The sequence below is a fragment of the Emys orbicularis genome, chromosome 2, assembly GCF_028017835.1.
Source record: "Emys orbicularis isolate rEmyOrb1 chromosome 2, rEmyOrb1.hap1, whole genome shotgun sequence".
Lineage (NCBI taxonomy): Eukaryota > Metazoa > Chordata > Testudines > Emydidae > Emys > Emys orbicularis.
In genome coordinates, this window is record NC_088684.1 from 3,609,582 (window position 1) to 3,636,929 (window position 27,348).

Consider the following 27,348-nt stretch of genomic DNA (forward strand, 5'->3'; position numbering starts at 1 on the left):
TTATTGACTCTGCCTCGTGTCAGCCTTTTCAAGATTTTGCCAGGGATCAGTATTAGCTTTTCCAGTCCTCTCGAACCTCTCCAGTGTTCCAAAATGTGTTAAAAATCAACGTTAGTGGTTCAGAGAGCTCCTCAGCCAACTCTTTTAATAACCTTGGTCCTGCTGATTTAAAAATGTTTAATAGCTGCTCTTTCATATCTTCCCTAATTATTTAAAGAATAGAAAATATTTCCTTATCAATATAAGATATGAGTACATCAGTCTGCTTCCTTTCAGATACAGAATATTTGTTGATTATTTTTCTGCCTTTTCAGCATCTTGATTGATAATTTTACTATCATTATACTGGAGCTGTGCTAATGTAAGGTAGTTGTTTGTTCCTGATATATTTAAAGAATTCCCTCTTATTGTCCTTAACCTTGTTACCCATAGATTGTTCACTGATACCTTTAGCTTGTCTTATCAATTGTCTGCATTTCCTAAATGCCACTTTGTTTTCATTGCAATCAACTTCTCCATTTTACTATTAAAATTTTTTTTACTTGCTACTTTCATGACCCCGTTAACCAGGATGTTTGGGGGGAGGGGTTCTAACTAACGAAACTTTAAGTGATTGCAGAATTGTGGGTTTTGGGGTGCCTAGTAAAGCATTCTTAAACAGCACTCCAGTGTCCTTCACATTTTTATGTTTTTATTTATCTCCCATTCAATTTTGCTCATGATTGTTTTTAGCTTTGATAAACTGGCCCTTTTGAAGCACCTGTTATATATATTACTGGACAGGACTATACTGCATTTGCACATAAAGTTAGGTGCAGAGCCAGGAATAAAATATGGGTCTCTTCACTCCTAATCCCATGCTCTGATTACTCCGTATGTACCGTGAGCTTGGCTATAGGGTGGCTAAGGGAGACAGGGGGACGGGATGACTATCAACAACTACCTTCATTTTCAGTCTGTTTACAGCCCAGGGGCCAGGCCCTGGAGAGCTCGGGTCAGTGGGAGCTCTGCAGCTGCTGGGCTTGCAGGATTGGCCCATGGTGAGGGGTTGTATAAACCCTACACAGCAACAGCCACAAAGGAGTTAATGGACAGAACAGCTTCCCCCACCTGAGGCTAATTATTTGACTAGCAGCAGCTGGGAGAAAAGGCTGCATCTTAGGCAGAAGGCGGCGCTGTGAGAGAGGTTGGGAAGGAGCTGAAACCGCCCATGGAGTGGGGTGAGATTCTTGGGAAACAGCTGAGAGGGACAGGGACTTTCTAAGGTCCAGGTTATCAGGCTCTTGGGAAAATTACAATCAGGGATTGAAGAGTAGCCATCATAGGACAGGTGACCAGAGAATTGGTCTTTAAGGGCCACCATACCTTAAATGGTCCCTTAGGTAGACTCATAGATTCCAAAGCCAGAAGGAACCATTGTGATTATCTAGCCTGAACTCCTGCGTAACACAGGCCAGAGCCCTGCCCCAAATCATTCCTAGAGCAGAGCTGTTAGAGAAACAGCCCAGCTGGATTTTAAAATTGCCAGTGATGGAGAATCCACCAAGACCCTTGGGGTAAATTGATCCAATGGCCAATTACCTTCACTGTTAAAAAATTATGACTTCTTTCTAAACTGAATTTGTCTAGCTTTAACTTCCAGCCATTGGAATGTGTTAGATCCTCCTCTGCTAAACTGAAGAAGTCACTATCAAATATTTGTTCCCCACATAGGTACTTATAGACTGTGATCAAATCACCCCTTAACCTTCTTTTTGTTAAACTAATAGATTGAGCTCCTGGCGTCTATCACTGTAAGGCAGGTTTTCTAATCCTTTCATCATTCTCGTGGTTCTTCTCTTAAACCCTCTCCAATTTTTTCAACATCTTTCTTGGATTGTGGGCACAGGATTCTAGCAGCAGTCACAGCAGAGCCAAATTCAGAGGTAAAATAACGTCTCCACTCCTAGTGGAGATTCCCTGTTTATGCATCCAAGGATCACACTAGCCCTTTTGGCTGCAGTGTTGCACTGGGAGTTCATGTTCAGCTGATTATCCACCATCATCCCCAAATCTTTTTCAGGGTCGCTGCTTCCCAGAACAGAGTCCACCATGCTGTAAGTATGGCCTCCACTCTTTGGTCCCAGAGGTATACAGTTACATTTAGCCATAGCAAAACGCTCCCCAAGCAATCCAGATCACTAACACAGTGACCCGTCCTCTCCATTAGCTACCACTCCCCCACATTTTTATGTCATCTGCAAACTTTATCCGATTTTGTTTTCTTTCAGGTCACTGATAAAAATTATAAATAGTGTAGGGTCAGGACCCACTGCACTAGAAACACACCTGCTTGATGATGATTCCCCATTTACAATTTCATTTTGAGACCTAACAGTTTAGCCAGCTTTTAATCCATGTAATGTGCACCACGTTCATTTGATATCATTCTAGATTTGCAATCAGAATGTTGTGTGGTACCAAGCCAAACGCCTTACAGAAGTCTAGAGTTAGAGGGGGAGGAAGACAAGCCCCCTCACAGGGTGCTAGTATAATGTACAAGTCATTGCTTATCCACTTGTCTTCCCTTCAGTCATTCTGATAGGGGTTCGTAATATCACATCAGCAGCAAGACAGTCGGTCTCTAGCATGACACTGCGATTTATCTAGTGCCTTTGATATGAAGCATGGGAGTAGCAGGGAGTAGCAGGGAGTAGCAGGGCACAGCAATAAAAATCAACACACAGCCACCAATTGGGGGTCCCTGACCCAGAACAGCAGAGTGAGCCTCAGGAAAAGGAAGAGAGAGACATCAAATCATCAGCAGCAGCATTAAGGGGAGAGAGCAGGTGAGGGTTTGAAACAGGATTTAAAACAACAAGGGGAGACAGAGGAACCAAGAGACAACAGCATCAGCATGGCCCCTGTGTCAAATCTACAGTTCCGCCTGAAACTGCCCCCAGAATGGCAGGTCCCAGCAGGTACTGATCCATCTTGGATCAAAATGGAGCACTGGATATTGGGACCTTTAGTATCCACAAGCCACAGCTTTGCATTAAAGAAAAGAGTGGCTGTGATGTGCCCTGGTGCTGCCATTGGGCCCACGGCAAATGCCCACGTGGCTCTCGCTGGGGAAAGCTTGGGTGGGGTGCGGATACCAGAGGACACACGCACGCACCCAGAGTTCTGGTGACTCAGTGAGTGGAAGCCAGCAGGTTGCTGGCAGGATGGTTTAATGGGCACAATACTGATCCGAGAGGTACAGTAACAAATCTGCAACTTCCCGAAGAGTCGGCATCATTGCAGCTCTCAGGGAGGGGGTGAGAGGGGCTGCACTCTCTCATTCTGGAGTTTGCACAGTGGCTGCTATTCTCCCTGTCCGTGCTCAGAGCCCAGGGTGAGGCAGCACAGAGCACCTGTCATACACGCTGTCACCCACGCAGAAACCCAGGCCGTAAAAGAGCCACCACAACAAGCAGCAGCCACAAGGCCAGAGAACATGATCTCACCCTACCCTCCATGGACTCGTCTGGGTAAGGAATTGAATCCAACGAGAACAAGAAGCCCTCTGTGTCCAGCCCAGCGCTCCACTGCCTGCCACCCACATGTGAACTCCAGGAGAACAGGCGGCAGTGGAGTCGGCAAACAAGCGAAGGGGTTTGTCTCGGCAGAAAGAGAGGCTGTAACTTTGCAGGAACAATGCCGCAGTGATGGTCTCTGCCCAGGGCAAGCTGCTCTGTCCTTGGATGCTCCACACTCCGGCTGTTTGGCAGCTGGCGACAGGAGGCTCTGCTAGCAGCGCTAGTCAAGCTGTTTGAACGTGGACCCCGATCACTAGCACCCCCACCAACAAGTAATGCTGGCGGCTATTCCACACTGGGTGCCCAGTGCTCTGGTCACGTTCTACCAGGACAGCCCATTGCACGGCCTTCTGCAAGTCTCTCGATTCTGATCAGGTCCCTACCCTGCCCTCATCACTGCAGCATCTCTCTGCTCCCCACATGACTCCCGCTCACAGGGAAGCGGAGGGTGGTGCCACCTGGTCCCATCCTGGGAAGCAGGGTAGAGTTGTTCTTTCCAAGGCTTTGAGACACTAGTTTTACTTCTTTGGGACGATGATCCGAGAACCAATGAGTTTCATGGTTAGGTAGTTTTCCCAAAACATTATCCCCCACTTCTCCCTTCTAATCTTTGCTCCCCACATCCCTGACCCCCACATACAAGCACCTCCCTGGTGCTTGTGCCTCACTAGTATTTGGAGCCCGTTCCGGTCCCCTCCCTTCGTCACCACTCAGCCAAGCTCCACGTCGTTCGCTCTTTAAATCCAGCTCCTTCTACCCGGGCAGCATTTTTGTTGCTCTTCTCCGAACTCCCTCCACTTTGCCAATATCTTTCCAACAATGAGATGCCCAGAATGAAACCCAGCATTCCTGGTTCAGGCTCCCACAGCCAGGTACAGTGGGGTTAGCCCCTCCCTGCCCCAGGACTTGAGGCCTTTGCATGTATAGTCACAAAATGACATGGGCCTTTTTTGACATCATATCACTTTGCAGGCTGGCAGTTCACAGGCAAAGGCACCGGGGGAGATGGCAGAAGACAGCCACTTGAAAGCCTGTTTGAGCTTTAATGGTGTTCCCAGCTGCCACAGGTGCATGGGGACGGCTACTATGCATCACCGAAAACAGGCATCTGCACTAAACTGCTGCTTCAGAACTGATGATGAACCCAATGATAAAGTGCAAGCTGCTGCATGCACGCCAGCCCGAAGAGGCAGAGCTGGAAGCAATCCACCACGCACTATACAAACACAAGATACAGGGACCACACAGAGGGTGTCCAAGCTTTGCCTAAACGAGGCCTATTCTGGCAATTTGCCTGGGGCCCAAGGGCCACAATTAACCTGTATAAAAGTGGAGCAGGTGGCAGCTACCCTTGTCTTCAAGGCCTTGCAAACCACTGCCCAGTATCTAGCTTCAAAACCACAGTCTTCAACACCATCTGGTAGCTGCCATTATTCTAGGTCCCTTTCAACCCACCACAGGTACAGACAGCACTTGTGGCTCTAGGGGATGGCCTCCTTGTGCCCAAAGAGAGGACAAGTCCATCCACATCACCTTGCTGGACCCCTCTGCTGCACCTAATACCACTGATCACCAGATACTCCTGTCCGGCCCTCGAGAGGTTGCCAGGGTGACCAGAAATACCCCAAAGTGGCTCAGGCCCCTCCTCTCCAACCAAACCCAGGAGGCTGTTATGGGGAATTGCTCCTCCACCTCCAAAATCCAAGAACCCCCACGTTATTCGCATCTCTAGGGAGCCGACAAGGGCTGAAGGGCCAGCAGGACACAGACAACACCCAGCTCTGCTGCTCCCCTACATCGAATGTAGCCAGCACCATCTCCCAGCTTGTGTGTCCAACTCAGAGCATCACCGCGGGCACAGAGCAGTCGGACCCAGGCAAGACCAAGTGATACCGGTAGGAAGAGAGAAGCACTTTCAAGAACTTGCCTTCCCTGTAACCTCTCCGCTCTCCAGGGCCTCTTCCTGCATATTAAATCAATCTGTAGCCTTTTGGTCTTTGGGCATCTTCACTGGGTGCCCAAAGAGTCATGGCAGCAAAACACTCCCAGTTTCCATCTGCACCTTGCCAGGCTTGTAGCAGACTCAGAGCTGGCCAGGCATGGCTGCCAGGTTCGCTTACTGTAACCAAGATGTAAGAATGAAGCCCTGTGCCCTGGAAAAGCTCCACGAAGTACAAAATGCATCAGCCTGTCTGATAGCAGCACTTGGAGCCATGGACACAGCCCCGTGGGGCTTTGCTCCCTGCACTGGCTCCCCTCTGAATACAGCCCAATACAAGGTCCCTGTCCTGATACTCAAACTTCTCCGTGGAAATGACCCCAGCTACCCGAGAGATCCCCTCCCCTCCTCAGCCAGAACTATGTTCCACTGGAACCATGAAACAGGCAACCTGTGGGGCAGGCTCACAGTTCCATGGATGTTCAGGCCAGAAGGAACCACTAGGATCACCTAATCTGACCTCCTGCATAGCGCAGGCCACAGAACCTCACCCAGGGGTTCCTGCACCAAGCCCAGATTTTCTGATTGAACTAGAGCATGTTTTTTAGAAACACCCAATCTTGATGTAGAGGCTCCAAGTGATGGAGACTATCACGTTCCTTGGTAAATTGTTTCAGTGGTTAATTACTGTCTCTGTTCAAAATGTTTGCCTTATTTCCAGCCTGAGTTTGTCTAGCTTTGGCTTCCAGCCATTGCATCTTGTGACTTTGTATGCAAAGATTAAGGAGCCATCTACTATCAGAAATCTTCTCCTCGTGTAGACACTTATAGATTGTGATTGCATGAGACCAAACTTTATCAGGAGTAAGATCTAGACTGTGGAACTCAATGCCACATGAGCTGAGATGACAGGCCTCATCACACTGAGAACTAAATCTAAAAAACCTCATCTCTTAGATTTCATCTTCCCTTAGTAAATTCTTCGCATACACAACACACACACTCCCCCACAAATGCTAAACTATTAATCCAGCTAGTTCTCCCACAGGCTGAGAAGGGAGAAATGGTTATTGCTGTATCTACTTTTAAGTATGTGGGGGCGATGCTCAGATATTGTTTATGGTGATGGGGACCAGACAAGCCAGTAGATCAGATAGATTCACTAGAGCTTTAATTCACATATGCAGCCTTTGGAGAACACAAGACCCATGTTGTGATGTTCCAACTTGATTTAAGGGGTCTTGCTGTACATAATTTAAGGCAGAGAGAAGCTAAGAGGGAGAGACAAGGACAAAAGAGGTTTTCAGCTATGATTTGAAATGGATGGAGACATACAGAAAGGCTGTTCTAGGCAGCAGGAGATGCACAGGAGAAGGCGCTTGCACAATAGGTGACTAGATTTTGAGCAGGGACGGAGCGGGATTTGGAAGGAAGAGACACACTAAGATGGTAATGTTGCTTGGATTGAGGCCTGATCTACACTATAAGGCAGCTTACGTCGATCTATGTCACTACAGCCTTGCTCCTGCCGATGTAAGTGTCCCACTACACTGACATAACTCCACCTCCATGAGAAGCGTAGGGCTTGTGTGGGTGTGGTTAGGGTGACGCAGTGTCCCTATACACACTGTGTTCCTTACATGGACTGCTGGCTGTCCTGTCAATGGCAGGAGCCATGAAACTGACAAGAAAGCTGGGAAGCAAGAGCCCAGCTGCCCCCCACTCCCTGGAGAGCTGGGCGGTTGGACCCCGCTCCTGGCTGGGAGTCAAGGCAAGAAGGCTGGGCGGCTGGACCCTGCTCCCAGCGGGGGGGGGGGGTAGCCCGGGAGCCTGTGGGGCAGCGTGCCAGGAGCCTGGGAGTCTGTGAGGCAGCCAGGGTCCTAGCAGGGAGCTGCCAGCAGAGCTGATTACTGCAGTTACCCTAAGTCGAGCCTTTTTAAAGAAGTGGGGGAGGGGGGATTTTGAAGCAGATCAGGAGATGAACGAGGCGCCTGGACAGCGGTGACTTGAGAAGGCCATGGAGGAGGAGGAACCGGGCTATGTATAATTAACAAACTTGTATACAGGTGTGTTGATATCTGTGTTCTGCAAGACTAAACCCGTAAGCAGCCACTGACAAGATGAGCCTAAGTGCGAGTGTGCAGGGAAAAGAGAGGGTTGCTCCCCAGCCTTGGTTTGAATTGCCAGCAGGGGTTACACCAGGCAGTAGGCTCCAATGCAGAACTGTAATGAAGAGAATCAACCAAACAGCACATTATGCTGTTGATGAAACTAGATTGAAGGCATTTGTTCAAGAGGCCAAGCAGAGCAATGTTTGTCCCCGGGGTCAGCGCACGTACTGGATGGGAGCTGAAGGAACAGAGAGAGTTCTTCACTCCTGAGGCTGGGATGTCGCCTGAGAAGCTGCTGACTATACAGCAGGGGAAACTTGGGTCAAGAAATAAAGGAAACTTCACAGCCAACCGCGTGGCTTATTTTAATGACTGTCTGCAGCTCCAGCCTGCCAGGAAAGGTGTCGGCACCTTTGTTCTCTCTCTGATTTTGTAGCGTTGTCATCTCAGGGACTCCTGGTGACTTATTATAAGGTAAAGGAAAAGGAAACAGTTTAATGCATTTTCACACCTCGTTAAAAAAATAATTTTCTCCTGAATGGTCGTCAGGTAGAGAGCTTTAGCTGCGGCTTGCCCCGGTCAGGAGTTAATATATGGTTTACTGCTTCATGATTGAAAATAAAAGCCTCACGTTAATAGTGTCTAGAGTCACCCATTACCAGCTTTAACTGCAGCGCCGGACAGCAAGGAGGTGGAAAGCAGATGATTCAGGGATTGCCATAGTGCAGATGACATTTATAGGGAAATGACACTTAATGGGTCAGAGCTGAAATAGAACTTGCAGAGGGGCAGCTTTTAAAGCAGCAGCTGCTTCTCTTTCCAACTCACCAGCAGAGCCTGGAGAGAAAGATGGGATGTGCTGAGGTCCGTCTAACTTCCTCCTCGCCCTCTTGATGGCCTGAACGCCAGCCCGCGCAGAATGCAGCTCACCGGCACAGAGGGCACGTCTACACAGCAAAGCAAAACCCACGGCTGGCCCGTGCCAGCTGATTCGGCTCAGGGCTGTTTCATTGCTGTGTAAACTTCTGGACTCAGGCTAGAGCCCAAGCTCTGGGACCCCTCCCGCCTCCCCCCTCACTGGGTCCTAGAGCCCAGGCTCCAGAGAGTGAAACTGCCCTGCAGCCCAAGCTTTAGTCAGCTGCCACGGCCTGGCTGCAGATGTCTAGTTGCTGTGTAGACAAGAGAAGCCCATTCTTATCTCCCTTCCGGTCACAGACTCATAGACTTTAACGTCAGAAGGGACCAGCATGATCATCTACTCTGACCACTGGCATATTGCAGCCACAGACCCTCAACCCCCCGCTCCTGGAATAGACCCCTAACCTCTAGCTGAGCTACTGACGTCCTCAAATCGTGGTTTGAAGACTTCAAGTTACAGAGAATCCACCATTTACACTAGTTTAAACCTGCAAGTGACCTGTGCCCCGTGCTGCAGAAGAAGGTGAAAACCCCTGCAGGGTCTCTGCCAATCTGACCCAGGGGAAAATTCCTTCCTGACCCCAAATATGGCGATTAGTTAGACCCTGAGCATGTGGGCGAGACCAGCCAGCCAGACACCTGGGAAAGAATTCTGTGTAGTAACTCAGAGCCCTCCCCATCTAGTGTCCCGGCTCCAGCACTTGGGGATTTTTGCTACTGGCAGTTGCCGATGGGCCACACGCCATTGCAGGCCGTCCCGTCAGACCATCCCCTCCATAAGCTTATCAAGCTCAGTCTTGAAGCCAGTTCAGTTTTTTGCCTCTACTGCTCCCCACTCACTTCCAGATCCAGTACAAAATGCCCTCTGCCTATCTAGGGACGTTTACAAACCTTCCATGAGTGTCTGCCTCGCCTTAGCTCATCTAGTGGCAACATTTCTCTGATTTCTCCCAGCGCCCTGGCTAGCCCTGGTCTGTGAGCCTTCTCCTGTATTTTATCACTGTCCTTTCTGTGTTCACCCCTCACCTGAAACCCTCTCTTCTGCCTCCTGCATCTGGCTCTCCAGGTCAGGGGGTGGGGTGTGAAATGCTCTCCTTCGCACTCCCCTGATCCTGGCATTGCTTTGTGCATGGCTGTGCCCCCCCCCCCCGCACTGAGAGACAGAGCAATATCCAGGCTGCTAACTTTCACAGGGGGCTGAAAATGCAGCCCAGGATCAATGTGCCCCAACCGTGCTCTCTTTTCTCTAGTCATGCCCTTTTCCCGGCGAGGCTGTAAGCCGCTGGGAGCCCCTACACCTGGGTGATCCTCCCCAGACTTGCCTAAAGCACGTTTACAGCAATGGCACAGCAGAGAGGCAGTGCAAAGCAAGGAGGAGCCGGAGGAGCTGGCTTGGTGCATTTCCCATCGCGAAGCATGTGCACTTTGGGAGACAGTTGGCATGACAGACACTGCACAAAATGAGATTGGGTGGTGCAAGCTTTTCCCTCGCTCCTGCGAAGAGCACATGGAAGCCTTTACACTGTCCCATCCCTGCAAACTGATCAGTTCAAGAGCACTGTAAGGATTTGCTCCCACGAAAAAGCAGGCTCAGACTACGCTTGTGCACACCCACTGGGCTACCAGAACAAAATGCTGCCAATCCCACTGCATCATTCTCATTTAGGGCCTGAATCCTGCTCCCAGCGAAGTCAATGGCCTAATAGCTTTGACGGCTTCAAACCTGAGCAAGCAGCATGTAGATTCAGGTTTAATGCTGTGCTAACCAAAGTGAGATTAGCATTGTGAAGCGTGCGTGTCTAGATAGCAACTTGCTCAGCAGAGGGGGAGTACAGGAAGTTGTCACTTTTGAAGTGCAGTTCAGCTCTGAAAAGGGACCCTTAAAAATGGCCTTGTGAGATCTTTCACGGACTCCAGATGAAACGTACTAAATTTATGAGAAACTGGTGTTTCCAACTGCCAGCTCCACAGCCTGCCCCTCACGTCTGAGTCAAGCTGGGTGCTGCTCTCCAGCTTCTGTATCATCACGGATAAGAAGATTCTGCTATTGGAACCGAGTTAATCATTCTGATGATGATGCAGAAGCCAGGAGAGAATCCAGCTCCCTTTCCCACAGCTGGGTTGTCTCTGCAGGGCTAACAGGAGTAAAAAATGAATGTTGTTACCGAAGTCAGCAGATCTGACTCCGAATGTGCAGAGGAGCCTTTTTTTCACACAGTCATTTTTCTTGCCATAATCAAGTGGGCCATCCAGATGCCCCGGCTACTCTCTACTGACAGAGTGCCGTGCCAGCGTTAGCGAATCTACAGGACATGTACAGCCGTAAAACTCACACAGCAGCAATCTAGGAAATGTTCATCACTAGAGATAAGCAAAAGGCAGGTCTGGCTACTTACATTTCTCCTTAGAACAAATACACGCTGAGGACCAGCACAGGACTGTGTGGGCCCTGAGCAGAGATGAATAGCGACCCAAAGATCTGTATGTTACACGGGTGTGCATGTGGCATGTGTGCATGTGTAAAAGAGCCCAGCTGGTGCTTGGTGAAACCATTAGTTGTCATTTGAAGCTATTGAGCTCATTTCATGCTGGATTTCACAGTGTCCCAGGGATGAAAGGCCAGTGCTAAAGCCTATGGATGCTTTCACTAAGCTCCTCTGGCTGGCTGGTTATTTACAAGTGCTGCACTCGTCTCACAGGGAGGACACAATGCACAGTACAAAAGGAAAAAGGGTTGCAAGTTCTTTAGGGACAACACCAACCAACAGCGGTCTCTCTCTTACCTTTGGTGTCATTCACCGGATCCATGTGCCGGTAAATATATCCTTCTAGGTAGGAATGGAATTTGGGAGTGGGTGGGAAGAAGGCCAGGCAAATAGCCATTAGCTCCCAGCCCCGTGCCAGACTCTCATAACGGAAGTTCTCAGTGGTCTGCCGGCAAAGCTGGATGTACAGCTCGTCCCTCAGACCCTGCATGCTCCAGCCTTTGGTGGCGATCTCCAAAGCCACGTTGAGTTGATCCGCCTTGGCCCGCCGGTCCCCCATGTACATCTGAATCAGTTTAAATATCTCACAGGCTTCCTTCTTGACGTTGCGGTCGGTGGTCATGATCATGGGCTTCTTGATGGACTCGCTGCTCCAGGCCAGCATGTTGGCAATGGAGACCTTCCTCCGGAAGAGCCCTTGGGTGTGCTTGTTGAAGTGCTTGGAGGCCCAGTTCTCAATGTCCGTCTCCGAGGAGGGCTTTCGTAGGGTGAAGGTAGGGAAGACACAGCTGGCACTAGGCATCATATTTCTGTTCTGTCTGCTGCTCTCAAACTGGGCACAGGCACCAAGATCCTCCGACTGAGAAACAATAGCCAGACAAGTCATTGTTACTACCTGCATTGACCCACTTAGATCCTTCACATACAGTGAACAGCAAATCAATCATTACAGAATTAACAGGGCACTCAACGCACCCACCAAGATGTGGACGCTCCTGGGAGAGGGATTCCTAAACCCTACAAAGATGTAAAGCTAACAGACAGAATCATGTATAATAAGTAAAACACTTCATCAGTCACATTTCACCAGCCAATATCATCAGTTACTCACTGGGAGAGAGTGTATTAGAGCAGGTGAGCGAAGCCACTGATCAGCCGATGCCATTGCTCCATTCATCCCCCCTCCCCACCGATCACTATGGCCATCTGTGCTCACTCTTACTTACAACTATGGGCAAAGGAAGCCAGTGGGACAGTACAGGCTGTAACTCCATGGAGAGCTTCCCGCAGGGTGGAAAGCAGACTGGAATGGCAGATTGCATTACCTGCCGCAGGCCTCTCCACGTAACTGGGATCTATACAAGTCACCATCTCAGACCACTGGTAGGCTATACATGTTTATCCAGCTCAGTGTACGGCTGGAAAGGGAAGACACTCACCTGTAACCAGAGTCTGTTGAGTAGAATATGCTCTACCAAGCCACACTTCAAATGTCCATGTGCCCTGTGAGGGGAGGGACTGTTGGGGTCTATACTAGGGCTGTGCTTTGTATTCAGAGTTGAATACACATAGGTGTGAATGAGATTTTTCCCTCTGGAAGTTCAGAAGCTGAAGATTGGGCTGGCTCTGTACTAGGCAGAAATATAGCCACATTCAAGAGGAATATGCTGCACAAGCAGGCGGTTATTCACCCAACAGACTGCGGCCTGGAAAGATTTAGTTCTTTAAAACCTCCAGACAGACAGGCAGGCTTTGGACATTACTCTGCAGAGGATTGTGTCTCCTGTCCTGCCCTGCTGCGGGCTCGCTATAGTACTTTACAAACATTAACAAACTAAACCTTGCAACGTCCCTGTAGGGAACTGTCATCCCCATTTTACATAAGGGGAAACTGAGGCAGGGAGAAGGGAAGTGATTTGCCCACCATCATGTGGCAAAACCCAGACCTGTTCCTTAACCACAAGATCATTCTTCCTCCCCAAATACATACTCTACACACTGTATGCAATGCATCAGTGCCCAGCAGAGCCTTGGAAGTCACTGCCTTAGCCCGGCTCTGCATGGCACAGCTATACCGGTATAACCCTCAGTGTAGACACTCTTATTCTGCTATGAGAGTGCCTTTTTTTGGTTTAGCCTAAACTTTTACTCATGCAACCTAAGCCAGATTGAAAAAAGACACTTTTATATCCAAAGAAGATTTTCTACACACCGGTATAACTACATGATTTAAATTCACACCTTACCTTATACCACGCTAGCTTTCCTGTATCTACAAGCCCTCAGTACATAAAGTGCACCGTCACTATCTGCGTTGATACAAAGCTGTCTAACCTGACAGAAAATGACTTGGGGGTGATTACGGAGAGAACAGAGAGACTGAAAAGTACAAGCTGCAAAGACTGCTCAGGCCACGAGTTGTACAGGATATAAAGTAGTACAGAATTTAACCCAGTATTCAGATTCTAATAAGAACACTGGAGCGAAAGCATTAAGGCAGCTATGAACATCAGTCTCCATTCAGTTATCTTTATACACGCAGCTAATAATTCCATCTTGTGTTTACACAGTGCGCTTTTCATTACTATTTTTTGCACGTGACGCTTCACTCAGCAATGAAATGCAGCCAGCTCTGGGGTGAAATAACAGCTATTTAACCCAGCACAGCAATGCTACACCATAGGGTAGACCAGGAAGTGACGAAAAAAGTCCAATATCCACTAGAAATGGAAGGTAGGCAGAATGCAATACTCCAAGTTGGCCAAGAAGCTGGGGCTGACACTCCTACTCTGTGAAAATGGCTATAGGAGCTTTAATAACCACAAGTGAACAGGCCCTTGGTTTTTACATCTCATCTGAGACACATTCTGCAGCTGTGTGAAAATACTCACTAGCTCCCAACAGCTCAAAATAAATGTGTTCTGGCAAAAGACAGCTATCCAGGGGAGATGGGAATGTGAACGTGGTGCACTCATGGAGAAGGCCACTGGGCAGAGAACTTCACGAGAAAACTTCATCTTTCCATAGTGACAGAGTAACCAACATTACAGGAAGGGGGTCACAAAACCAGCTCTGCTTTCACTGAACGTCTCCCAGGCAAAGCGTCCTGCCTGTGTGCACTCTACAACATATGCAGAGATGTGTTTGTGTGGAGGACCTATGGCAAGCCATGGCTACGGTGTTTTTAATGTTAGTTCTGCAGAGTTGGAGGGACTGGGTTTGGGTATAACCAACAGTAGTTTGCTAACACACTGCAACTTTCAGAAAGGAGGAAAGTCTTGTGGTTGGGGCAGAAGCCTGAGGAGTCAAGGGACTCACATTCTATTTCCACCATTGCCCCAGATCTCCAGTGTGACTTTAGTCAAATCATTCCATGACTCAGTTTCCCCACTGGTAAAAGAAATGGATGTTTGCCTACTTCAGAGGGCTGTGAACTCAGAGAGTGACTAGGCAGAGGGGGAAAAAACCCATATTCAGCAAAGTCTTTCCCACAAAACTAGCATGTAGGGGTCAGAGTCAGGAAAGCTTTGCTGTTCAGGACACCACATAAGCATGTGCTTAAGATGCACTGATTGTGCTGTCCCGAACCAGGGCCTAGAACAGGAAGCAGAAAGGACAGAGATGTTCACTCCAAAACACTAGGGCCCCCTTCTGCCTTACAAACAATCATTGAGCAAGGGGCGGGGGAAGCAGAGCTGAAGTTAACACCTCAATTATTTGGATCATTGTAGCTCATAGACACCCCAGTCATGGACCAGGAACCTATTCCATGGGGACCAGATACTGCCCTTACGACATACAGCCCGTGACAGAGAATGAGTGGAAGTTAATTCATGTTTGTAAAGCACTAGAGATTTATACTGATTTGAAATGGGAGGCCTTGTCAGTGTGCCTTTAAAATTAGCTGTGTCTAGGAAATGTAGACCAGATGTAAAGATAAATGTATTTAAACCAAAAACTGATAGCAATTCTAGTATGTATGATGGGATTTTTGCATAAAGCCAGGAAACGTAACTATTCCTAAAAATAACAGCTGGCCCAGAGGGCAGAGTGAGATGAGGTCCAGTGGCTTAAGCCCTCGACTGGAAATCAAGAAATCCTGAGTTCTAATTCCAACTCCCAAACCAATTCCCTTGCACAAGTCACTTCCCCGCCGCAGTTTCCTCAGCTGCAAAGTGTATTCGTATTTATATTAGAGTAGCCTTGACCAGGGCCCTGGTGTAGTAGGTGTTGTATAAACATACACAGATGGTCTTTGCTCCAACCAGTTTATGATCCAAGAAGACGAACAGATTATGAAGACTAGAGAGGGAGACGATCCAATATATACATTTTTAATACACAGTGATACAAAATAATAAACAAAAGCAAAGGCAGTTATGTCCATAAACAGGTACAATCCCCCTGTATTCAAACAGGCAGCCCCCTGGGGAGGCCGAGAAGAGTTCTCTCGATTTCCCGATGGGAACGGAGGCACGGAGAGGCTAAATGACTTGCCCATGGTGCCACAGAAAGTCTGTAGCTGAGTGTGAACTGAACCCAGGGCTCAAGTCCCAGGCAAGCACCCTTTCCACTGAACTCCACTGCAGTTCTGTACCCGCAGCTGGCCGGCCACCTGTACATCACCACACCCTGGGTCCAGTCCTCCAGAGAAGCTCATGAAAGCCATTGATCGTCTTAGGAGATGGAGCTGGCGTGACTAAATGGCCCTGCAGTCACAGCTGTGCCAGACAGGGGCATGAGACATGCAGGGGGATGTGCCACATGCTGGCACAATGGGGTCTCTTTAGGGAGAGGCAAAAGCAGGAGGGCCTTTCAGCAGGATTTGGTTCTACACCTCATTCGACCTTTGGGGTAGGTTCAGATCATATTAGGAGATGGGAGAATGGGCCGGGGGACAGGTGAAGGGAGGGATGCTGACATGACCAATGAGCAGCTGAAGAGGAGAAACAACTTCAAAGCAGCATATCCCCTAGCACCTTATTTTGGGGCAAGGTCAATGAATGAGTGCAGGAGCCCAGGCACTACCCAGGGAATTGGGAGGTCAAGGGTCTATCTCCACCTCTGGGAGTCAGGGATATGGCAGAGCCTTCTTTTGCCTTGGCCTGATTGGAGAAGAAAAATCTTGGTCTCCAGGGGCCCAATCCTGCACCTCTGAAGACAGATAGGAGTTTTCCCAGGTCCTCCACTGAGAGCAGGTCTTGGTTGCTGCAGGCCCCGCTGTGTTATCTAACATCCAATCAAGCAGTCGTTTGTACAGGGCCTAGCACAAGGCCCCGCTCCTGACCGGGGCCTCGAGGCACCACCGTAATACACATATTAAAATACACACGGTTACCTAACTACTCATCTTCTATTCCCAACCTCTGCAAATAAAGCTTGGTGACATTTACAACTGCTTTGCTCCTTGTCTCAGGTGAAAGTGGCTTATCCTCATGGAGGATAAGGGCACCAATGGCTATTAGCCAAGATGGTCAGGAACACAATCTCATGCTCTGGGTGTCCTTAAGCCTCTGACTGATGCTGGGACTGGACCCCAGGGGATGGATCACTCAATAATTGCCCTGTTCTGTTCATTCCCTTTTAAACATCTGGCACCGGCCACTGTCGGAAAACAAGACATTGGGCTACATCAGAGGTGGGTAAACTACGGCCCGCGGACCACATCCGGCCCACGGGACCATCCTGCCCAGCCTCTGAGTCCCGGTTGGGGAGGCTAGGCCCCGGTCCCTCCCCTGCTGTCCCCTCTCCCCACAGCCTCAGCGTGCCGTGCCGCCCACGCTCTGGCCCACTGCTCCTGCTGGGCAGCGCGGCTGGCTCCGCCATGATAAGGGGGCAGGGAGCAGTGAGTCCCGGGGGGCAGTCAGGGGACAGGGGGCGGTTGGATGGGGCGGAGGTTTTGGGGGGGGACAGTCAGGGGCCGGGGTTGGAGAGGCATGGGAGTCCCAGGGGTCAGGGGTGTGGATAGGGGTCGGGGTAGTCAGGGAGGTTGGCTAGGGGGTGGGGTCCCTGGGGGGCCCCTGGGGGGCAGTTAGGGGTGGGGGGGTCCTGTGCGGGGGCGGTCAGGGGACAAGGAGCAGGGGGGTTGGATGGGTCGGTGGTTCTGAGGGGGGCAGTCAGGGGGCAGGACATGGGAGGGCCCGGATAGGGGGTGGAGGCCAGGCTGTTTGGGGCGGCACAGCCTTCCCTACCTGGCCCTCCATACAGTTTTGCAACCCCGATGTGGCCCTCGGGCCAAAAAGTTTGCCCACCCCTGGGCTAGATGGACCACTGGTCTGACCCAGTACGGGCATTCTTATCTTTCCTCTCTCTTATCGCTAAGCCACCACTCAAGGCAGATCTTCAGCTGGTGTAAACTGTCCATTGGACTTCAGCCGAGCACTGACAATTTATACCGGCCGAGGATCTGCCCCTCAGCGGGCAGCATTCAGTGCTAGCTAAATAAGATTTACAGGTGGAGACGCAGGCACAGGTTTTGCTTTTTAAACTCTTCAGTCGACTGTTATTGAATATTTATATTCTAGTAGTATCCATAAGCCTCCCTGGGTTCAGAGCCCCATCCTGCCGAGGGCCGTACGACACAGAAAAGAGACAATCCCGGACCTGCAAATCTAGCTGTCAAACTGAAGCTCCAGTTCAGAGCTGTTCATAAGTCCTAGGCTACTGTTACTTTCTCATCCACAACGTGACACCTCTGCGCAGGGCATCTGGTGGCAGAGCCTCACTGCACAAGCAGCAGGAAGGTCTCCGAACAAGACAGGAAACTCCACCATGCTTCTCCAGGAGCGCGGTTTTACTGCTGCTGAGGTGGGCGGCATGCCTACAAGCCTCGTGTGACTGAGAGCCACATGGCTAGACTCACAAAGCCTGGGAGCCTTTCCATGGGCAGGACGGCCCTGTCTGCCCCATGAACGACCCTCATCTCCTGGGGCAGACAGGGCCATCCAAACAGTTACAAACAGTAGCTGCTGAGTCTCTCCTCCCCCTAACCCAAAGTTACCCCAGGGATGAAGCTGGCCTTGTATTTCAAAAGCCGGATTCCCAGCTGAGTGACCTTTAAGTATATGGACTCTGCAAACACTGAAAGGCTTTAAGCTATTTTACAGCCAGCATTGTGCAGGGAAGCTTATTTCTTTTCATCAGAATCTTTGCCAGTTTGGAAATATGCCCTGAGATTGATACAGAGACCTAGGACTAGTTGTTGCTTCTGATTTGGAAGAATCCAACGTCCTTCCTTTGTCACTTCACAGCCGTGTTTTCCACTGGGGCCCACTCCGGTGTGAAATCAAGGACGGCGATATTGCTCTGCTATTACTGGGGCCCCCACCCAGTGCAATATCTCATCGCGGCTGAGGCCTCCCTCTTCTGTGCTCTGCATGAGGAGAACAGGGCAAAGACAAGCCACAGGGAGATGGAAAGGGGCAGAGGCAACGGGGAAACCAACAGCAGCAGGAAGAAAATGAGAGCAGGTGGGTGCAGGGGAAATAGTGAGAAAACCACCCAGAAAGCTACTCATAAGGGCTTTGATCCCTCTTGCTGCATTGAGCACGAATGGGGGGTTTGAATTGCTGCCTGATCCATTGTTGGCTGAAATAAAACAACATTTCTTTTACTCCTAGGAGTGAACTATCCCCAAAACATTTGGTACTTGTAGGGAGAGTCAACAGGTCCAAGAGATAAGGTGAACCAGAGATTTTAGAGAGTGGAGACATGTTGGGCCCCATCTCCCTGCCTGTGCAGGATTGCCCAACTGCTCATTACTAGTGGTTTGTCCACACAAGATTCAACTGCCCCATGTAACAAGGTTTCCCCCACTTCCCTTGGGAGACTGTCTCTGTGCACTCCCATCGTCAGCAAGTCCTTCTTACTGCTCACTCTCAGGGCAGGAGGACAATCCATGGCCTAGGCAGCAGGAGATCAGCGGTTCTCTTCCTCACTCTAACACAGATTCACCTTTTGACTTTAGGAGACTGACTTTGCCTGTGGGCTTGTGTCTCCCATCGGTTTAACAGGGCGAACATTCCCCTGCTGCTCTGGCTGTTGCAAGACTTCATCATAGCAATGTAGGGCTGGAAGGGAACTCAAGAGACCATCTAGTTCATCCCCGCATGCCGGGGCAGGGCCAAGTCCATCTCACCTCCCCCCACTCCCCCGATAAATGTTCTTAACCTGTTCTTAAAAACCTCCAATGATGGGAATTTCACAACCTAACAAGATAACCCGTTCCAGTGCTTAACTATCCTTAGGGTTGGAAAGATTTTCCTAATATCTAATCTAAATCTCCCTCGCTGCAAATTAAGATGATTCCTTCGTGTCCTACCCTCAATGAACATGAAGAAAATTGATCACCGTCCACTTTGTAACAGACTTATCATGTCCCTCCTCCGTCTCCTATGCTCTCGAGTAAACACACCCAATTCCTTCAACCTTTCCTCCCAGCTCAGGGTTTCTAAACCTTTTATCCGTTTTGTTGCTCTCCTGTGGACTCTTGCCATTGTGCCAAAACTGGACATAGTACTCAACCAATGGAGGCCTCTTCCATGCCTCTAAAGTGCTTTGAGATCCACGGATGAGTGGCACTGGAGATGGGCAGAGCATTAGTATTGAGTGCTCCTTCTTTTAATTTCATCCCATGATCATTATTGTCCCAAGGTATTTAAGTAACGTGGTATGAGAACTGGGGGCCATCACCAAGCCACCTGCCAGCAGACTCAGGGACACCCACAGCAGAAATGCAGCTGTGCCAGGGGGATGGGTGATACTCCTGTATCACCACCTTCTCTAGCAACAAGCAGCACAGTCAGGGCTTCCAAAGACACTTCCCATTCTCAACAAGTCTGGTCAGTTGCTCTTCAAAAATGGTCTGGGCTGAAATTTCACCTGCTAAGTCTCAGGCTTATCATATGAAAATGAAAGGTCATAATCATGCCACTGAATGTGATTTGCCCAATCAAGAGCAATGATACCACAGCCAGCAGCCTGAGTTTGCGGACAACCAAACAGACTGAGGTGCTGCCCACAGAGGCTGCAGGTCCCAGCATGCAATGTAGCTTCTTCATCAGAATGGAAGTCTACTCTGAGCAAACGGCTGCATTGCATGCTGGGATCTGCAGTCCCCAGGGGCTGCACCTCTGTATTTCAGATGAAGGATGAAACCAAGTTGATCCACCGTAGAACTTGATGGATCACATTTGATCCTGGTGCTACGCTGGTCCCACTTGCACCTCATGAACAGAAGTGTCCCCATCAGATGCTGTCTGATTGGCTATCCCTTTGCTATGGACAATTTCTGCAACCCTCACAGAAAGTGCAAGCACACTGGCTTTGTACAGGGGATAGAAGAGGGAGTGGGGGGAAGAACTATTCTCTGCCAACCTGGAGGTTTGGTGCAGAACAGCTGAGCAGCCTCTTCTCAGCCCCTGGGGCACAGGCTATAGCCCGTTTGCCCTCTTCACAAGGGCTTGGGCCAGGGAATCCATCTAGTGGCTGACCCCATGAGTACTTTTCCAGCCTACCCCCATCATGTCTTAAAATCCCCTCCTCTGTGCTGCACAGAGAGGTGCCAAGGAGCTGAGCTCTACAGCATGCAGGGGGGTATGAATCCCAGCACCTGGCCTGGCACTCGCACAGGAGAACCACAGCACTTCAGCTGCGTTAAGGGTCGTCTGCATCCAAGGAGGGTCGGGAGATTGGGTGGGGGACAGATTGGGGTGGGGGATATGCAGATCTGATGAGAAACAGTCAAATGAAAAAAAGTCTCGTTCAATTACATCATGTAATGGGAGACAGCTACAAAGTGACAAGTTTTTAAAGTGCTTATATACCAATGCTAGAAGTCTAAATAATAAAATGGGTGAACTAGAGTGCCTCGTGTTAAATGAGGATATCGCTATAATAGGCATCACAGAAACTTGGTGGGATGAGGATAATCAATGGGACTCAGTAATACCAGGGTACAAAATATATCGGAAGGACAGAACAAGTCGTGCTGGTGGGGGAGTGGCATTATATGTGAAAGAAAGTGTAGAATCAAATGAAGTAATAATCTTAAATGAACCAAATTGTCCCATAGAATCTCTCTGGATGGTAATTCCATGCTCGAATAATAAGAATATAGCAGCAGGGCTATATTACAGACCACCTGACCAGGATGGTGATAGTAACTGTAAAATGCTCCGGGAGATTAGAGAGGCTATAAAAATAAAAAACTCAATAATAATGGGGGATTTCAACTCTCCCCATACTGACTGGGTACAGTCACCTCAGGACGGGATGTAGAGATAAAGTTTTTTGACACCTTAAATGACTGCTTCTTGGAGCAGCCAGTCCTTGAACACACAAGGGGAGAGGCAATTCTCAATTTAGTCCTAAGTGCAGCACAGCATCAGGTCCAAGAGGTGAATATAGCTGGACTGCTTGGTAATAGTGACCATAATATAATTAAATTTAACATCCCTGTGGCAGGGAAAACACCTCAGCGGCCCAACACTGTAGCATTTCATTTCAGAAAGGGGAACTACACAAAAATGAGGAGGTTAGTGAAACAGAAATTAAAAGGTTCAGCGCCAAAAGTAAAATCCCTGCAAGCTGCATGGAAATTTTTGAAAGACACCATAATAGAGGCTCAACTTAAATGTATCCCCCAAATTAAAAAACACAGTAAGAGAACCAAAAAAAGAGCCACTGTGGCTAAACAACGAAGTAAGAGAAGCAGTGAGAGGCAAAAAGGCATCCTTTAAAAAGTGGAAGTTAAATCCTAGTGAGGAAAATAGAAAGGAGCATAAACTCTGGCAAATGAAGTGTAAAAATATAATTAGGAAGGCCAAAAAGAATTTGAAGAACAGCTAGCCAAAGACTCAAAAAGTAATAGCAAAAAAATTTTTTTTAAGTACATCAGAAGTAGGAAGCCTGCTAAACAACCAGTGGGGCCACTGGACGATCGAGATGCTAAAGGAGCACTCAAGGACGATAAGGCCATTGCGGAGAAACTAAATGAATTCTTTGCATCGGTCTTCACGGTTGAGGATGTGAGGAAGAGTCCCAAACCTGAGCCATTCTTTTTAGGTGATGAATCTGAGGAACTGTCCCAGATTGAGGTGTCATTAGAGGAGGTTTTGGAACAAACTGATAAACTAAACAGTAGTAAGTCACCAGGACCAGATGGGATTCACCCAAGAGTTCTGAAGGAACTCAAATGTGAAATTGCAGGACTACTAACTGTAGTCTGAAACCTATCATTTAAATCAGCTTCTGTACCAAATGATTGGAGTATAGCTAATGTGACGCCAATTTTCAAAAAGGGCTTGAGAGGTGACCCTGGCAATTACAGGCCGCTAAACCTGACTTCAGTACCAGGCAAACTGGTTGAAACTATAGTCAATAACAAAATTGTCAAACACATAGATGAACATAATTTGTTGGGGAAGAGTCAACATGATTTTTGTAAAGGGAAATCATGCCGCACCAATCTACTAGAATTCTTTGAGGGGGTCAACTAGGGTGACCAGCTGTCCCGATTTTATAGGGACAATCCTGATTTTTGGGTCTTTTTCTTATATAGGCTCCTATTATCCCCCACCCCCTGTCCCGATTTTTTACATTTCCTGTCTGGTCACCCTAGGGTCAACAAGCATGTGGACAACGGGGATCCAGTGGATATAGTGTACTTAGATTTTCAGAAAGCCTTTGACAAGGTCCCTCACCAAAGGCTCTTAAGCAAAGTAAGCAGTCATGGGATAAGAGGGAAGGTCCTCTCATGGATTGGTAACTGGTTAAAAGATAGGAAACAAAGGGTAGGAATAAATGGTCAGTTTTCAGAATGGAGAGAGGTAAATAGTGGTGTCCCCCAGGGGGCTGTACTGGTCCTTGTCCTATTCAACGTATTCATAAATGATCTGGAAAAAAGGGTAAACAGTGAAGGATGGAGGGCAACCAGCTCAGCATAGTAGCCAAGTCCTCTGCCTCTAGCTACACCTGGGAATACCCCAATTCTCAGAGCATGGGTTTGTTCGTGTTACACAGACCCATGGCCTAGGGATATTCTGAAACAGGAGCCTCTTGGTAAGGAGTTTGCACCCAGAATAATGCCATGTGAATCCCACTCTGGTCTGTGTGCGCTCCGCGTGGGTGGACTGCATGTATGTGCACCAGAAGCAGGATCCATATGGACAAACACGCAAACAGCCACGGTTACTGTAAGGTAAGCCGCCATTCTTTATACTACCTGGCTGTGCTTCCTGGGTGCTCGAGTGCTGCTGGCCTCTAACCGTATAGCTCAGGTGAGGCATCTAATACAAGCGTGTTCTTTGTTCACTATCTCTGACGAGGGAGATGGGAGTGTATCCAAAAATATTGAAGTATTCCCCAACTAGTGCACTAAGAGTGATGGATAACAGATGATGTTACTGCTGCCGGAAAGAACAGCAGCATGCTGTCATCGGCTTAACGGAAGCCAGATCCTGGCCTGATTTACATCCTGCGATTGCATGAGGGAGAAAATTAGAGCATAATCTAACCTGAAACAACACTGTAACCACAAGATGAAGGTGGGCGCAGACTCAGCTGTCATCAGCAAGAGCATAAGAATTGTCACAGGAACACCATTCTCAACCCATATCAGCGAAAGTTACTCACCTGTAACCAAGGATCTTTGAGATGAACTCTGCACATTCACACTCCTGGGGTGCAGCCTGAACAGGGACAACTCTAGCGAGCAGCTGTTGTACTCATCACACGCCTCCCTCGCCCCTCCCCTCAGAGAATGTCAAAGCGTCCCAGGGAAGAGTATAAAACGGATGTGGCGCTGCAGCCGCCTTCCTTCTACTGACCAAAGGCCCTGGGCTCGCAGGCGGACTCCGCGGTAGAGGGGAAAGGCGGGAGGAGAGTCAGTCTCGAAGAACTCCGGTGACAGGTAAGTAACCTTCATTTCTCCTTCGAGTGTCCTCTGCCCTTTCCCACTGATGGGCTAGATTAACAAGCAGCACTCGGGTCCAGGCTGATGGGACCATGGAGTCCTAATGAAATAAGGCCTGCAGGACTGCTTTGCTTCAGATCTAGATTACAAATAATGTGTCTAGAAAACGCCATAGAGACTGCCTTCAATCGAGCAGAATGTGTTTTAATTCCCTGGGGAAAAGACATAGCCCATCAATTTATAGGATTCATTAACACAAAATCCAACCCTCTTGACAGTGCTTGCACAGGAACCGCTTTACCCTGATTCCTCTTTTCCTATGCAATACACGATTTTAGAGACTGTCTAAATAAAAGGCTAAAGCCCTTCTAATGTCCAGTGTACATACTTTAGTCTCTCCATCCTGAGTGTGAGGTTTGGAAATGAACACTTGCAAAAGTAGAGACTAGTTTTACATGCAAAAATGAGACCACTTTCAGTAAAACCTTGGGCGTCTACAGAGAATTACTTTATGAAAAATAGCAAATGGCAGATCAGCCATTAACACACGTCATTCACTTCTACACCTTGCTGCAGTGATAGCTATCAAAAACCACTGTCTTAACAGACAGATGGAACAATGAACAGTTTCCCAACAGTTCAAAAAGAGGTTTCATTAATGGTGAAAGGACTATCTTCAAATTCCAAGATGGTATGGAATGTATTATTGGAGGATATAGATTATTAAGACCTTTAAAGAACTTTTTAACCACATCATAAGTAAAAACTGATTTACTCTCTGCAGGTACATGGTATTCTGATACAGCGGAGAAGTGAACCTTCACTGAAGATAGGGAAAGACCTGTTCTCTGAAGATACAATAAATATTCTACTATATAATGAATGGGTGCTATAGCCTATATATGGATCTATCTCATAAATGGTAACCCACAATAATTAGTTTTCCATTTAAGACTATAATATTTTCATGTGGACTCTTCCCTTGAATTTATCAGTACATTTTGTACCTCTAATGAACAAGACTTTTCTAACAATCCCAGAGCCTTATTCCCCATGCCTTTAAATGGACAGACTAAAGATCTGGGTGACAGAACATCCCTTGTTGCGTGAACAAGTCCAGTACTACAGTAGAGATTTGATTAACCCTCTGAACCGGTGAAGTAAATCCGGGTACTATTGTTGTCTAGCCCATGTTGGTGCCATTACAATACAACGAGACAAAGCCAGGGTAATTTTATCACTATCTGAATGAGGGGAAATGGGGAAAATGCAAAAATTAGGCCTCGACCCCAGTGTATTAGAAACACATCTGATATTGAGTCCCTGTCTTTTCTCACTCTGGAGCGAAGTTTCTGACAATTCCTGTTCCTGCTGGATGCAAAAAGATCTATTACAGGATTCCCCACAACCTGAAGAGGTGTGTTATTACTCGGTCTTTCAAAAGGCCATTTGTGCATCTGAGAGGTTAACCTGCTCAGGTGATCTGCAAGTGTGTTTTGTTGAACTGCCATTGGGTGAACATCTTGTTCTGTACACCAATCCCAAAGAAGCCTTGTCTCTATGCACAATCACGGAGAATGAGCCCCGCCTTGTTTGTTTCGATAAGGGGCCATTGCAATCATCTAGTCTGACCTACTGTATCACACAGGCCATACACTTCTGGCATGTGTGCCGGACGCTGGAAACACTACCCAACTTGACACACGCCTTTTAAAACCAGGATTTTTTATTCTTCAGTTCCGCCATCTGCGAACCAATGACTTACAGCTAACTGAACCTAATACTAAACTATTAACTATCTAATAAGCTAACAATCTAACTATAAAATGATTAATGAGCTAATAAGCTACAGATCAGGGAGCACCGCAGAACAGTTCCTCATCCGTTCAGCTGGTTGCAGTTGCAAGGAACTGAGAGGGCTGGCGCGCCATGCCCCCTTTTATAACCTTGCCCTGGAATGTTCAACGTTCACTGAAGGGAGAGGCGAGAAAGGCATGTGAACGCTCTGACTACTGCTAGCTGAACCAACTGGAGTATCCCATTAGTGGGAATATGCAAAGAATATTCAAAGAACTGTGAAATTCACTCAGCTATTTGCCTCCATATTACCCTGCAGCAGTGAGTTCCACAGTTAGCTACATGTGGTGCATAAAAAGTATTTCCTTTTATATTTTTTAATTGGCTGCTTTTTAGAGTTCCTCCTTTTCCTTGTGGAAAGGGATGGAGAGAACAAAGAGCACTTAATGGAATCTATGACATATTTCATATATTGTACTGTATTTGTAGGTCTCCTCTTTCCAACATATATCATCCTAAATTCCTGAGGCTTATGCCTTTTCATTGCTTTGCTTCAGACTACTTCTACAGCATATATGCTTTGTCTTATAACAGGCAGAGTGATAATTATGTTTTCTTCTCAGTTCAAATATACATTTAATATTGGTTTGACGTTTTTATTCCCTTCCAAACTGTTTATACTTTTAACCAATATTAAACTTCCTCCAGTCCCACCAGCTGATCAAGAGAGAATAAAAAAATTAAGATCTCCTGAAGGAAATTACAAGCAGCCATGAACAGTAACCATGAGACTAAATCATTTCCAAACATGGATAAACCTCTGGAGGCTAATAAACACCCTTGTAGCTTACAGCTGTACATCAGACTTCCGTTCCAGCTAGGGGAGTTCGTAACAAGCTACACACACTATAAATACATGCTCCAGTACATCAGGAGGATCCCCACGTTGTACTGCGTTTGGAAAACACGGCACAAAGCCAAAGATTCGAGGGCAATGAAGGATAGCACCAGACAAGGACTGAGGCTGTATGTGGGCTGATCCTGCAGAACACAACCTCCATGATTTGATGTGATCGCTGTTTTTTATGATGACAAGTATCAGCTCATTGTTTCCTTGCATCTCCTCCCTCTTTGTTTTATCCACCTATTGTCTATACTCTTGGGCTCTGACGGCACTATTTATTTATTTTATTTTCTTTCTTTATTTTAAGTTCTTTGGGGCAGGGGCCGTATTTTGTATCGCGTCTGGCATAATGGGGCCCTGGCCTCCAGGGGCTACTGCAATATCAACAAACAACAGATGATCCCTACAGCAGCAATGTGAGCTTTCAGGTCTTCAGTCTCGGAGGGGTATTCTCACTTCTGAGGTGGATATATAGCCCTTTTCTAGCAGTCACCCTTTCCAGGGTAGGGTCCATCCTGTCACCCAGACAGCTCTACGGGGTCTTGTATCCAACAATCTCAAATGTGCGCGGGGAGAATGGCCAGGATTTGAGGAGGATGGGTAAGGGGTCCCTACCCTACTTCCCCAGGCCACAGAGTTCCCCTCCGCCCGGGCTCCTAGGTGTTCTGCACAGCAGCAGTTAAAGGGTGGAGCAAGGAGAACACTGCCATGCAAGCCTGC

At 48.1% G+C, this 27,348-nt stretch overlaps 1 protein-coding gene across 1 annotated transcript in view; it reads right to left on the reverse strand.

Moving 5' to 3' along the window:
* Window positions 1-27,348, reverse strand: part of ARHGAP39 (Rho GTPase activating protein 39) — a 287,928-nt gene that overhangs the window by 131,037 nt on the left and 129,543 nt on the right. The window contains exon 6 of the mRNA XM_065400194.1: window positions 11,312-11,873. Coding sequence (XP_065256266.1) covers window positions 11,312-11,873 — 562 coding nt within the window. The remainder of the gene's footprint in view (window positions 1-11,311; window positions 11,874-27,348) is intronic.